At 35.2% G+C, this 15430-nt stretch overlaps 1 protein-coding gene across 4 annotated transcripts in view; it reads right to left on the minus strand.

The window, feature by feature from the left end:
- fermt2 (FERM domain containing kindlin 2) overlaps positions 1-15430 on the minus strand; it is a 110345-nt gene that overhangs the window by 1520 nt on the left and 93395 nt on the right. For 2 of the 4 annotated variants that reach the window (XM_067456226.1, XM_067456229.1), the window contains 3 exons: positions 10818-10838; positions 5527-5651; positions 3051-3192 (listed from right to left, as the gene is read on the minus strand). In XM_067456226.1, coding sequence (XP_067312327.1) covers positions 3051-3192; positions 5527-5651; positions 10818-10838 — 288 coding nt within the window. The remainder of the gene's footprint in view (positions 1-3050; positions 3193-5526; positions 5652-10817; positions 10839-15430) is intronic. The other 2 variants (XM_067456228.1, XM_067456230.1) reach the window with 1 other exon arrangement.

Consider the following 15430-nt stretch of genomic DNA (forward strand, 5'->3'; position numbering starts at 1 on the left):
CCTTTACACCGCTAAATGGGGGAAAATATCACACAGTGTAGCTTTAAATTAAGATTAAATTAAGTTTTTAATACTCTCATCAACATGGGTATGCACAAAATGCATCCTTTATGAAAATGTACATTTATTATTAGTGAAACCATACATTTGTTTAAAGCATGAAGACTAGACATATCAACGGTCACAGTTGTTTACCTAAGAAATTGTTCATGTCTCTAAAGCCTAAACTTAAAAATTAAGAATAAGCAGCGATTTCTCTCATTTTAAGAATATAAAGGGAGTTTTTACACTGGCCGTTTAATTCATAGCAGAGCACAGTTCGTATAAAAAATAGGTAATGTGAAAGCTGTCGAGCGCACCAGTACCACACCATACCTGGAGGAGGTCCACATTCCACGGGTAGGAATATAGTGTGGCCCCTTTAAGAGATCCACGTTCCCTAATATTGAACTGCTGGTATTTTGTGTGTGTGTGTTTGTGTGTGTGTGTGTGTGTGTGTGTGTGTGTGTGTGTGTGTGTGCGCCTAACTGTGCCACGATTCACATGAACAGTGTGAGTAAAAAGGACTCGGGAGTGGTCTTGATCAGAAAAGTAACCTGTGCATTCATTTCAGCCGATTGTAATGTATTTAGTTCATAATACACGTCTACTGCGGTGATGGTGTTAATGATTTACCTCAGATATGAGCGAGAGTGAGCTTGCAGTGTATTCACGCTCAGACTCCAGAGAATGTGCTCAGTGAAAAAACACTTTTCTTTCTTATAGACCTGGAGTCTAATAAAAGTTCTAATGTAATGTAATGTAAAGTATTAATGTTTGCTGTTGCATCCTTTGCATCTATGACTGCTCTCACTTTTTCCAACTACAGGCTATGCCACGGATCAAACAGAAAATGTGCGCTGCGTTAATACGCGTTAATAAATTTAGTGCCGTTAAAATGAATTTGCGTTAACACGTTATTAACTTTGACAGCCCTACTTAATACATAATCTTTTTTTATGTGAATACTTGAACATTTTGACATCCATTTTCTTCCTTTTTGCTATAAACTTATCAGTGTTTAAAAATGCTGTAAAATCATTGAACTTCACGAGACTCTACAAGAGTGATTCATGAAAGGCTTTCTGCAAAAACCCAAACACCTTTTAAAGAAGAAAAAAAATCACCCACTGACTTTCAGAGCTGCGACAGAAACGACTTTCGACTTTGATAGAAATTTAGTGGAGTAAAAAGTACGATATTTGTCTTTCAAATGTAGTGAAGTTAAAGTCATAAGTTTCCAGAAAAAGTAATTCTTAAGTAAAGTACAGATACTCCAAAAAATGTACTTAGTTACTGTCCACCTCTGGTTTTTCTTTAGAAAACTTTTACTTCACTGCATTCCAAAGCATAATATATAATGTCATACTTTTTACTGCACTACATTTCATTAAAAAAGTTTTCTAACTTTTAATACTTAATTACACAAAAAATGTTACTTGAGTAAAAGTATACAGTACTACATTCTTAATGTAATTAAGTATTAAAAGATATTTAATATAAAATGTCTTGCTGTAAAAAGTACAATATTATGTTTTGGAATGTTTAAATGTAAAATGTAAAAGTTTTCCAAAGAAGAACACAAATAAAGTACATAATACTTGAAAAACATAATACTTGAGTCCTGTCTGCCTGTGATGTTAACCCTTATAAAGCCTTCTGTATCATGTGATAAGTGCATTTCTAAGGCCTCTGAACGAACGGCATGATAACCCTCAGGTCTACTGCATTATTTTAGTGTTGTGTGTGTGTTTACACACGTCTTGTAGAATCTGCACAAAAAGATGTGTGTTTTTTATTAAGTAGTACTGAGCTGAATAAGATATTTTACATAATAGGTGTTTTACAGTGCAAAAAAAGGCTTTCTTGCTTAGTATTTTTGTCTTGTTTCTAGTCTAAACATCTAAAAATACTTACATTAAGAAAAATTTACTAGACTATTTACAAGTACAAATTATTGTCTTGTTTTAGGAAAAAATAACTCTAAATTAAGAGAGTTTTTCTTGAAATAAGATAAATAATCTGCCAGTGGGGTAAGAAAAATAATCCTGTTTTCTGTTTGAATTAAGATTATTTGTCTTACCCCATTCAATACATACCTCGGTTTTTAACCACAGTTTTCGGTTCGGTTTTTACTATTCTTAGGCGACAGGAACAGGAAAAGGTCAAGGAGAAAATGTTTTTATTGTAATACTCTTTTTTTATTTTACTTAAAAGACTTGAAAAACCTTAAACTTAACTTAAAACTTTACTTTAAAAAACACTTGTACACATTCCTAGTGTATTGTATAATATATATATATATATATATATATATATATATATATATATATATATATATATATATATATATATATATATATATATATATATATATATATAAAAAATGTATATATATATATATATATATATATATAAAGATTTACAGTGGCAGCTCAGAGATGTACAGTAGCATTTAAGTATGAAATTGAATTAATAAATGTGGGCTAAAATTAAAACTACATAGTCTTCAATATCCAATATAGATTGATTAAAAACTACTGTATTAAAGGGTTATTTTTTCAAGAGAAGTGAATGATTTTCTATTTGTCTTTTGTTGTTTTATTAACATAATTTTAGAGGTGAACTGTCTGTTTAAGGACAAGCGTTCACGATAGGCTGCGCTGCTGTCAATTTAAGACATGATCGCATCTCATATACAGACACACGTGATTTTACTTTCACTTTTGTGTTTATACATGTTAACCTTGTGTGTATAAGCCACAGGACAAGTGTCACAGATGCAGAAACTCCAGACGCTGATACAGATACACCAGAGGATGAGACATTTTGAGATAATCTGATGTAACCTGTTGTTTTAATACAGTCTTGTAAACACAGGTACTTGCATTGCTGGGTTATTGATTTGCATGTAAACCGGTAAATAAACAGATTTTTGGTAGTTGTCAGCGTATTGGTGAGCATGTAAACATGCTCGGTGAGATAAAGGTCTAACATCAAGAACATATTACCATCTTAATCTCCCAGTTGACGTTCCACTGTTTCATGTTGCTGAAGCGCCAGGTCTTGATGGCGTCTCCTGTGCCGGCGTCCATACGGATCAATCTGTTGTAGGTGATGCCGATCAACTCATCTTTCTTGCCCCCCTGAAACCTAATGACATTTAACAATTGTCAACAGAAATATAGAGGAAAGACAGGTTCAATCTTTATCCAACTAGATTATGTGAAGAGACAACGAGAAGAAGAAATGAAAGATGTCATGGTGGAACTATTGGGAAATTACTTCTTAAGAGGATATTTTACCTAAATCTTTACATTTTGTCATCATTTACTCAATCTCATGTCTGTCTAAACCTGTGTGACTATCTATTGTGGTACAAATACAATCAATGGGGACTGAAGCTTTAAAGCTACACTGTGTAACTTTTTTAGTTTACTCTTAGCTAAAAACACCTAGTTCTTTCAAAAATATATGTGCTCATTAGGGCTGTCACTTTTTATTCGGTATTCGAATATGCATTCGAACATGACGTGAAATATCCGTAATCGAACTATAAATAAACTATCCGGTTTTTAAAGTGCCATGTAGCGCAATTTATTTACTGTCGGTGCGTTTACATGGAGCACTGTAATCGGTTTAAAAGTCCAATCTGAATGAAAATGCTCCATATAAACACCTCAATCGGAATAAAAATGGCCAAACTGAATGAAATTGTAATCGTTTTGAGATGGATGGGATAAACCTTTTCATGAATCGATCAAACGAAACATTTCATCATGTAAACGACCTGACCGGATTACTTTTGAGTGTGCGTCCTTATGTGACGTACACAGCACGCGCTCTCACATGCACCTGGGGGGTCGTAGATATTCGAATATCTTCGAATACATTGCTTGATATTTGATATCCATTCGAATTATTTTTTTCAAAAATGACAGCCCTAGTGCTCATTAATGTATATTTACTTCTTTCAAGTAATAAAGTATTCTCGTAAGTTTATAGTATGCCATTGAAAACACATACGGGTGAGGGGTTCGAATGCCGGTCGCCATGTTGCTCCTCCATCTTGAAAGTACATTAGCCAAAGAGGGACAAACCCGTAAATTCAAGCTTCGCCTTTCGCGTTTAACACTGGATGGCACCGTGTCGAATGTGAAGAGGGGGATTGCCATGTTAATCTTGGACTAAATCAGCCACCGTAGGAGTTAAAACGAAATCAGAATTGAGAGGAACAGAAACTATTATTCACTGGATGGTCATATACCTTTACACCGCTAGATGGGGGAATATAGCACACAGTGCAGCTTTAAGCCTTGTTTACATTTTCGCCTGGCTCCACAATGCAAGCCTCCACTGACTGCACGCTCCTCCCCAAACGGACGAGGCGTTTATACTCGACGCGCTCGCCGTTGTGCTATTCTTTGAAACGACCGAGGGCGACTCGGAGTAATTCTTCGATAAACCATCAGGAAATAGTGTCGAGAAGAAGTGGGCTAATAAACACAGGTGATATTTATTTAGGTACATTTCACCAAAAACTACACTACTAAAGAATCGTGTTAAACTAAGTAAAGAGTTTGGCTTGATATTATTACTTGTGACATGAGAATAAAATAAATGCATGCAACTAAATTAACAATCTTTTAAATATTTCCAAATTTCACTAAACATTTTTTTGTCATGATTTATTTATTTGATTAAACATGGATCTTTAATTAAAAGGGCTTATTTCTGCTTTTGTAGGCTCATTACGTAAAAAGAAGCACCTCATTTGTATGTGCAAACTGGGGCCGGTGTGATGAGACGTCATGCTCGGCTAGATTCGCCTGAACTCGTTCATCTTCGGATGCGGAGCCACGCGCACTGTTACTAAAGATGCGCTGCCTACCGGCAGGCGAAATGGGGTCTGCGGACCCAACGCGCACGACCGCGCATGACCGTCATTTTTGCAGCACGCACCCTCGCGCTCAAGCGGGGCTTTAGGCAGAGAAGAAGCACATAATGCAGCCCACATGACTCATACACTTTAACTCCTTCTTCTAAAGCCATATGAAATCTTTCTGTGAGGCTAAAATATAGTTTTTCACAGAAATTCTTACCTGGCACTTGCATTAGAGTTCATGCAAAAAGTAGCAACATCTGGTTAGTGAACTTTAGTTTTTTAGCCAGATCTTTTCCATCCATTCATTCTCAAGTTCTACTCACTATCAGCATTTACCAGCTCAATTGGAAGATAAGAATAACTACATTTCAGTTTGTGTTATGACTTCAGAAGAAAAACTTCTGAAAAAAAAATGAAGGTTTCTTCCTTCATTATTCAAATGGAGTTTTTAGATGGCTCAGTCTGCTGTGATTGGTCTACTCTGCTCTGTTTGGTCAGATGGCTCAGTCTGTTGTGATTGGTCTACTCTGCTCTGATTGGTCAGACCAAACATTTAATCAAGACATCTCACAGAAACATCAGATTTTCTAGAAGACACTTACTTTGCAAGAAAATGGGTGATTCCAAACTCTGGCAAGGACTGCCATGCCTGTATGAAGCGCATCTTGGCTTCAATGAGGCTCATCTGCGCCACATTCTGATGAGCTTCCAGAATACGGGCGGAAATCTGAGGATAATGCATATGTGAACATTAATAAACAAGTGCTACAAGCAATCATAACTTAAGCAGAAGTACAGAGTGAGCACACAGACACACTGTCATTAGGAAACAACCCCAGAGAAGAATGCAACACCAGACACTTCAATATGACACTGCTGTTTCCAATCACCACTAATATCACAGTGAACATACGAGATGCCTCCTCTTGGTCAAGCATCCCTTATGATCTGCTATGCATGCGACTTAATATACATACACAGAAGCCATTGCAATCCCAGTTACCATTATTTAGTCCCTATTTTCCCAGAACATTTTCACTCCAGTGATGTCACTGGAGCCTCCCACTGATCTATGACTTGCCTCATGAACGTTTCTATCAGAGATATCAGCTGACATGCTACAAACCGCCTAAAAGGGTCTCTCAATTACACAGAGGCCCCTTTCGAATTTGGAAAATATTTCTGTAAGATTTTGAACATTCTATTAGACAAAAAATGTGTTGATTACAGTGAAAGCTATGGAGCTCCTATGGGAACACGTTGATGGGAAATAAATATGAGGAGAAATTTATATTGCAATGCTTTTGCGTTCTCTAGGAAAACTATTGCATTTCCCCAAGAAACTTTACATTTTATTGCATAATTATTAAGTTTCCCCAAGAAACTTTACATTTTATTGCATAATTATTGCATTTCCCCAAGAAACTTTACATTTTATTGCATAATTATTACGTTTCCCCAATAAACTTTACATTTTAATGCAAAATTATTGCACTTCCCCAAGAAACTTTACATTTTATTGCATAATTATTGCATTTCCCCAAGAAACTTTACATTTTAATGCAAAATTATTGCACTTCCCCAAGAAACTTTACATTGTATTGCATAATTATTGCATTTCCCCAAGAAACTTTACATTTTAATGCAAAATTATTGCACTTCCCCAAGAAACTTTACATTTTATTGCATAAGTATTGCATTTCCCCAAGAAACTTTACATTGTAATGCAAAATTATTGCACTTCCCCAAGAAACTTTACATTTTATTGCATAATTATTGCATTTCCCCAAGAAACTTTACATTTTAATGCAAAATTATTGCACTTCCCCAAGAAACTTTACATTTTATTGCATAAGTATTGCATTTCCCCAAGAAACTTTACATTTTATTGCATAATTATTGCATTTCCCCAAGAAACTTTACATTTTAATGCAAAATTATTGCATTTCCCCAAGAAACTTTACATTTTAATGCAAAATTATTGCACTTCCCCAAGACACTTTACATTTTATTGCATAAGTATTGCATTTCCCCAAGAAACTTTACATTTTATTGCATAATTATTGCGTTTCCCCAATAAACGTTACATTCTGTTGCAAAATGATTGTATTTCCCCAAGAAACTTTACATTTTATTGCGTTTCCTTAAGAAACTTTACATTTTATTGCATAATTTTTGCGTTTCCCCAATAAACGTTACATTCTGTTGCAAAATTATTGTATTTCCCCAAGAAACTTTACATTTTATTGCATAATTATTGCGTTTCCCCAATAAACGTTACATTCTGTTGCAAAATGATTGTATTTCCCCAAGAAACTTTACATTTTATTGCATAATTATTGCGTTTCCCCAATAAACGTTACATTCTGTTGCAAAATGATTGTATTTCCCCAAGAAACTTAACATTTTATTGCGTTTCCTTAAGAAACTTTACATTTTATTGCATAATTATTGCATTTCCCCAAGAAACTTTACATTGTAATGCAAAATTATTGCACTTCCCCAAGAAACATTACATTTTATTGCATAAGTATTGCATTTCCCCAAGAAACTTGATATTTTATTGCAAAATGACTGCATTTCCCCAAGAAACATTACATTTTATTGCATAATTATTGCGTTTCCCCAATAAACGTTACATTCTGTTGCAAAATGATTGTATTTCCCCAAGAAACTTTACATTTTATTGCGTTTCCTTAAGAAACTTTACATTTTATTGCATAATTTTTGCGTTTCCCCAATAAACGTTACATTCTGTTGCAAAATGATTGTATTTCCCCAAGAAACTTTACATTTTATTGCGTTTCACCAAGAAACTTTATATTTTATTGCGTTTCCCCAAGAAACTTTACATTTTATTGCAAAATGATTGCGTTTCCCCAAGAAACTTTACATTTTATTGCAAAATGATTGCATTTCCCCAAGAAACTTTACATTTTATTGCATAATTATTGCGTTTCTCCAATAAATTTTACATTCTGTTGCAAAATGATTGTATTTCCCCAAGAAACTTTACATTTTATTGCAAAATTATTGCTTTTCCCCAAGAAACATTACATTTTATTGAATAATTATTGCATTTCCCCAAGAAACTTTACATTTTAATGCAAAATTATTGCACTTCCCCAAGAAACTTTACATTTTATTGCATTTCCCCAAGAAACTATACATTTTATTGCAAAATGATTGCATTTCCCCAAGAAACTTTACATTTTATTGCAAAATTATTGCGTTTCCCCAATAAACTTTACATTTTATTGCAAAATGATTGTATTTCCCCAAGAAACTTTACATTTTATTGCATAATTATTGCGTTTCCCCAAGAAACTTTACATTCTGTTGCAAAATGATTGTATTTCCCAAAGAAACTTTACATTTTATTGCATAATTATTACGTTTCCCCAATAAACTTTACATTTTATTGCATAATTATTGCATTTCCCCAAGAAACTTTACACTTTATTGCATAAGTATTGCATTTCCCCAAGAAACTTGATATTTTATTGCAAAATGACTGCAGTTCCCCAAGAAACTTTACATTTTATTGCATTTCCCCAAGAAACTTTACATTTTATTGCATAATTATTGCGTTTCCCCAATAAACGTTACATTCTGTTGCAAAATGATTGTATTTCCCCAAGAAAATTTACATTTTATTGCAAAATTATTGCGTTTCCCCAAGAAACTTTACATTTTATTGCAAAATGATTGCATTTCCCCAAGAAACTTTACATTTTATTGCATAATTATTGCGTTTCCCCAATAAACTTTACATTCTGTTGCAAAATTAGTGCGTTTCCCCAAGAAACTTTACATTTTATTGCAAAATTAGTGCGTTTCCCCAAGAAACTTTACATTTTATTTACATTTACATTTAATCATTTAGCAGACGCTTTTATCCAAAGCGACTTACAAAAAAGGGGAGAGCAATAGAAGCAACGAAACAAACAAGGCCAACAACCTGTAAGAGCTGTAAGAAGTCTCAGTTAATTAGCACAGCACACAATTATTATTATTATTTTTGGACAAACAAACTAAAATTAATGGATAGTTAAGTGGTATTCTTTATTGGTCAGGTGCAATTGGAAGAGATGTGTCTTAATTTTTTTTTTTAAAAATGGCTACAGACTTTTATTGCATAATTATTGCGTTTACACAAGACATGTTACATTTTATTGCAAAATTATTGCATTTCCCCAATAAACTTTACATTCTACTGAAAAATTATTGCGTTTCCCCAATAAACTTTACATTTTATTGCAAAATTATTGCGTTTCCCCAAGAAACTTTACATTTTATTGCAAAATGATTGCGTTTCCCCAAGAAACTTTACATTTTATTGCATAATTATTGCGTTTCCCCAAGAAACGTTACATTTTATTGCATAATTATTGCGTTTCCCCAAGAAACTTTACATTTTATTGCATAATTATTGCGTTTCACCAAGAAACTTTACATTTTATTGCATAATTATTGCATTTCCCCAAGAAACTTTACATTTTATTGCATAATTATTGCATTTCCCCAAGAAACTTTACATTTTATTGCATAATTATTGTGTTTCCCCAAGAAACTTTATATTTTATTGCATAATTATTGCGTTTCCCCAAGAAACTTTACATTTTTTTGCAATAAACTTTACATTCTATTGCAAAATGTTTGCATTTCCCCAATAAACTTGACATTTTATTGCAAAATTATTGCATTTCCCCAATAAACTGTACATTTTATTGCAAAATCAATGCATTTCCCCAATAAACTTTATATTCTATTGCAAAATGATTGCGTTTCCACAAGAAACTTTACATTTTATTACATAATTATTGCATTTCCCCAAGAAACTTTACATTCTATTGCAAATTTATTGCATTTCTCCAAGAAACTTTATATTCTAATTAGTTTCCCCAAGATTCTTTTACACTCTTAACTTTAAATAAAAAAACGTTACATTCTCTCACAAAACTATTGCGTTTCCCCAAGAAACTTTACATTTTATTGCATAATTATTGCTTTTCCCCAAGAAACGTTACATTTTATTGCAATTAACTTTACATTCTATTGCAAAATTATTGCGTTTCCCCAAGAAACTTTACATTCTATTGCAAAATTATTGCATTTTCCCAAGAAACTTTACATTCTATTGCAAAATTATTGCACTTCCCCAAGAAACTTTACATTGTAATGCAAAATTATTGCACTTCCCCAAGAAACTTTATATTCTAATTAGTTTCCCCAAAATTCTTTTACAATCTTAACTTTAAATAAAAAAACTTTACATTCTCTCACAAAACTATTGCGTTTCCCCAAGAAAATTTACATTTACAATCTGAAATGTAAAACTATTGCGTTGCCCCAAGAAAAGTAACATTCTTACGCAAAACTATTACATATAATTTTCCCTCCCATCTCTTTCTTACCGTCACCATTTCCCTTTAGGGGCTCTGTAGAAAATGGCATTGTGTCATCTAAATTTATATCACAAAACAATAACTGTAGTAGTAATAATAATTGTAATAATAACAACATTATTATATTTAGGGATATAATGCTTGAAATTAGAAAAAATAACAAGGCTGACAGTATTGCAGTCTAATTTGACTTTATAAGCCCCAAAATCGTGAAACTACAAGTTGCTTCTATAGTCATTAGAATATTTCTAAAATATCGATGAAATGAGAGTTTATCCATCATTCAGGCAAACAGCTGTTCTGGGGGAGACACCAGTGACTTAAAACATGATCTTTAAATGTAAAGACAAAACTTGAAATGTGAGCTTTGGGTTAAGCTACAGCAATAAACGATAAAGTGGTTAATGGAAGGATTACTGAAGTAAGACACAGCACCAGTGTTAGTTAATCATGGACATTTACCAGCTGTCAAACGAGTGACTTACCAAGTCCCTGACAAAGCCTGGCTGAGGAGGGTGGAAACAGGAAGAGGAACACAGAGAGGAAACAAGGGAAAAGCAAATAAATGAACAATGCAGCAAACAAGCAGAATAACAGAATCAAAACAACAGTTAATCTAAAGAGCGAGAGAAAAGGGCAGGGTGCACATGTGAGTATACAGCAGAGGGGTTCACTTTAGGCAGCTGGACAGGAGAGAGCAGAGGAACACGCATGAGACGCCTGCACTGCAAAAAATGCTTTTCTTACTTAGTATTTTTGTCTTGTTTCTAGTCCAAACATCTAAAAATTCTTAAAACAAGAAGTATTTACTTGACAAGGAAAAGTAATTGTCTTGTTTTGGGAGAAAAAAACTCAAAATTAAGAGCGTTATGTCTTAAAATAAGCGAAATAATCTGCCAAATGGGGTAAGAAAAATAATCTTTATTCAAACAGAAAACAAGATTATTTTGCTTACCCCACTGGCAGATTATTTATCTTATTTTAAGCCAAAACTCCCTTAATTTTGAGTAATTTTTCCCCCAAAACAAGACAATAATTTGTACTTTTCTAGTAAATACTAAGTAAGAAAAGCATTTTTTTGCAGTGTGGGATCACATTAGGTCCAGGAGTATTGACTGCATATACTTTCAAAAAAGTCTAGAAACTGCAGGATGTAAAAAAATATAAAATGGGTCCAAAGTTCATGGCTGAGCTGTAGTTTATGATTAACCTGAATTTTTTTCTCCCATCCCATTTCAAACCATACACCTTTGACTCCACAAGGTGGCGCCACACACACCCAAATCCAATCCTGGTGAGACCTCTGAGATGCCCCACCATTTGGATGACTACATCCGCTTTGCTGGTCGTGTCGAGTTTAACAAACCTGTAAGTGAGAAAGTAATCTATCCTTGTTTCCCAAAGCAAGTGCATTCTGTATACCACGTCCTCTGGGAGTAAAATCCCAGAGGAAGCCTTTGAAGAAAAGAAATGGAGCTTGTAATGCATGGATAAAACATTTCAGGAATCATCTGAACTCTCAACGTCGCTCTCACATTGCAATCTTCTTCCCAGGCTCCCTCTCCACATTCCCACACTGCAAAAAATGCTTTTCTTCCTTAGTATTTTTGTCTTGTTTCTAGTCCAAACATCTAAAAATTCTTAAAACAATAAGTTTTTCCTAAACAAGCGAATGTAATTGTCTTGTTTTGGGAACAAATAACTCAAAATTAAGAGTTATAACTCAAAATTAAGAGGTAAAATAAGCAAAATCTGCTAGTGGGGTAAGAAAAATAATCTTAAAACAAGATTATTTTTCTTATTTTAAGACCAAACTCTCTTAATTTTGAGTTATTTTTCCCCAAAAACAAGACAATTAAATTTACTTGTCTAGTAAATGTTTCTTAATGTAAGAATTTTTAGACATTTTGACTGGAAACAAGACAAAAATACTAAGTAAGAAAAGCATTTTTTGCAGTGCAGGCATGTCTTGTTTCGTGTATGTTCTTCCCGCCTGTTTTCTGAAGACCCCACCCCAACTCCTCAAAGTTTCTTGCAGTGATATACTGGCGGGGGAGCGAATGTGATGTGAGGACAGGAAGCCCCCCATCCCCCAGCATCACAGAGGCTGGATTGAGTCCAGGGTCACTGTAAAACGACACCAGCAGCAGAAGCACACAGGAGCCGTCTGTTGACTCCCACACACACACCCTCCCTACATACTTTCACTTTTCTCTTGTTTTTGAAACAAGTTTAACAAAAGCCTAGTCTGACGTGGTCATACTCAATTCTAGTCAGAATATGAGTCTGATGCTCCATTGGGCTGTGATTATGGGGCGTGTTTCAACCGAACCAGGAAAGATCTCAATTGGATAGAGCTACAACCAATCAGAGCAACGAAGCGACGCATAACATTAGCTGTCAAATGTCAACAGAGCTCAACTGCACTGTGTTGCCAAGTCCACGTTTTTTTCCGCGGGTTGTCTTCTATGTCTGCGGGTTGAAGCGACTATTATGTGATATATAACCCCCAAAGTGCCAATTTTAGTGGGCAACCTTGCCAAAATAACACATTTTACCCCTCAAAGGTAATTTTTCCCCCAGGGAACCCCCCGAGAAGCTATTGTTTAGGGCTAGTAGTTGCGGGTTTTGTTGTAAAAACTTGGCAACCCTGTCTGCACACGCGCTGGAATAAACAATCTGAATAAACCCACCACCTGTGTAAAAATCCTCGGCCGATTTACCTCCTGTATTTAGACAAACACCAAGGATGTGTGGTCATTTAATTGCTGTTCGAATCTACATCTTTTTTAAGAAGAGATCGCTTCTAAATTAACTGTTTATATCCTTTTTGACCACAGTGGAGCACCGTATCATTGCGCTTTCCTGTAATTAGGATGCATTTTAAAGATCTAGCCTACACTTTCATTACTGAAATGCTGAAAAGTATTTACAAGAATAATCTTCATCAACGCTCTAAAGAGAAAGAGAAGAAAAACAAACATTTTAAATAAGCCGATATTATGGCAGTAATTAAGGTTATAGGGGTGAAATATTATTTTAATATAATTTTATTCTTAATATTCCAAGTATATGACATTTTCACAGCAGACAATCTGACCACGTGGGCAGCGTTCACAGGTATGCAGGACCACAAAACTCGCTCCTCCACCGTGAATAAATCACCACCCGAATGTACGAGTTTTACCACTGAGCTGGCGTGCAAAATGTATTTTTATGGACGTCCACACGAGAAACAATAACCATCCGAATAAAGACATTATTTAAAAAATTTCACCAGATGCTGTGCAATGCAGAATTGTTGTTTAGCGCACACGTTTAGAAGCTGATGTGTGTAAAATTGTTTATTTACCATTATAATTAGCCAAGAATGGCTCAGTTATATATTGAATATTTGATAAACTGCTGTTTATTACCATAAGGTGTGTAACGGTACACAGAAGTCACGGTTAGGTAAGTACCTCGGTTTTGGGATCACAGTTTGAAACGTTTATACGTCCGGCCCTCTCAGATTCCTGAATGCTTAAAAGAAAAAGAAAAATAAGGAATTGTTGATTGGTTACTCTTGATTGATAGATTGACCAATGCTGCAGCGAAATGCAACGGCTGTTTTTAAAAGAATTGGTTTGGTGATTAAAGTTAATGTTACGCTGTCATTTTCTTTTGAGTTTATTAACAGTGCGGTGACAATGGCACAGTTCACAGTTCAATATAACGCTTTTTATATTGACCAGCGAGAAGGAGAATAAGAGCCGACTTCACCTTTCCACGAGGAGACGGCGAGTGAAGCGACACCTGAGGCTTCCCGTTTCCAGCACACATATATTTCAACACTGGACTGTAGTCAGACTTACCACACAAATCGGCACAATGCCAGATGCTTTGGTCTCATTATAACAGCAACTTAAAATCATTTATGCTCATACAGATAAGAGTAAAGTCAGGTACACACCATGCAATTTTGGCCACGATTTGGCCATCAGAGGATGCGAATCCTAAAAGATTCCTCTAATCCTCGGTTAAAATCTGAAGAACACCAAACGGCGTTGATGAATTATGCGTCTTGATAGCACACCAAAATGGCATACGAATTAGCGTATCATACATACGCCATTTCATTAGATCAGTCTGGGACAAGAAACAATTTTAAAGGACTATTATAAATCGCACAGTGTGTACCCGGCTTAAGAGACTGTAAACGGTCTGTTTTTATTTGTGCACACTCACAATATAACCAAAACTTTGTGCTTTTGTAAAATAAATAACACAAACAGGAAGCTATTTTCTGCCGTCCCGGTTACCTTTTCGTGACGTTTGTGAAATGGAATGGAAACTCAGTGTGTAGGCTACTAGTAACCTCTCGAAAAAATGCAATTGGGTTGTTTTAAGCAAAAATGTAAAACATTTACTGGGTTAAAACAACCCAATTGTTGGGTTTGTCCATTTTCAACCCAGCATTTTTTAGAGTGTGAACTCTTGTTTTGGGTTGTGCATAGATCATCTCTTCATCTACTCTTTTTCCTGTTGTGGTGGATAGCAATTACCACGCGCGCCCCCTTCTAAATTGGAGCGTGGATGGCCTGTGACTGACTGTATTCGTCATCTGACTGTATGCACCAAACCGTGACTGCTTTGGATGAATACATGTACCGTTACACCCCTGCTATAGACTGGGTAAACTCAGCCTGATCTGCCGGTGATTTGATTTCACCCGGCAACTCAGTCTGGAATTCATTAATTTCCACTGCTTCTGTTACACTTTTGCGGGAGCCAATCACAGACTGACTTTTTCACATGGCACGCTATCGGCAGATTTTACACAATGACGATAGAGAAGCGATGGGTCGTTGCCCGTTGATCACGCCTCTTGTGGTCTGATTGGTTGAAGGACTGTCCAATTGTGTAGAGTCATTTGATTAATGCCAGTTTAACACGCCTCTTGTGCAGTAGAATATACAGAGCAGACACCCCAGACCAATGTTCAATCTTAAACTGAGCTTGGTCTGATGATAGTCAGACAGCCCCTGCTATGTATTGTAATATATACCGTAGGTTTTTCTGCCTTCAGTTTGGTGTCTGTATTCTGCGCTGCAGACCG

Source organism: Pseudorasbora parva, chromosome 10, assembly GCF_024679245.1.
Source record: "Pseudorasbora parva isolate DD20220531a chromosome 10, ASM2467924v1, whole genome shotgun sequence".
Lineage (NCBI taxonomy): Eukaryota > Metazoa > Chordata > Actinopteri > Cypriniformes > Gobionidae > Pseudorasbora > Pseudorasbora parva.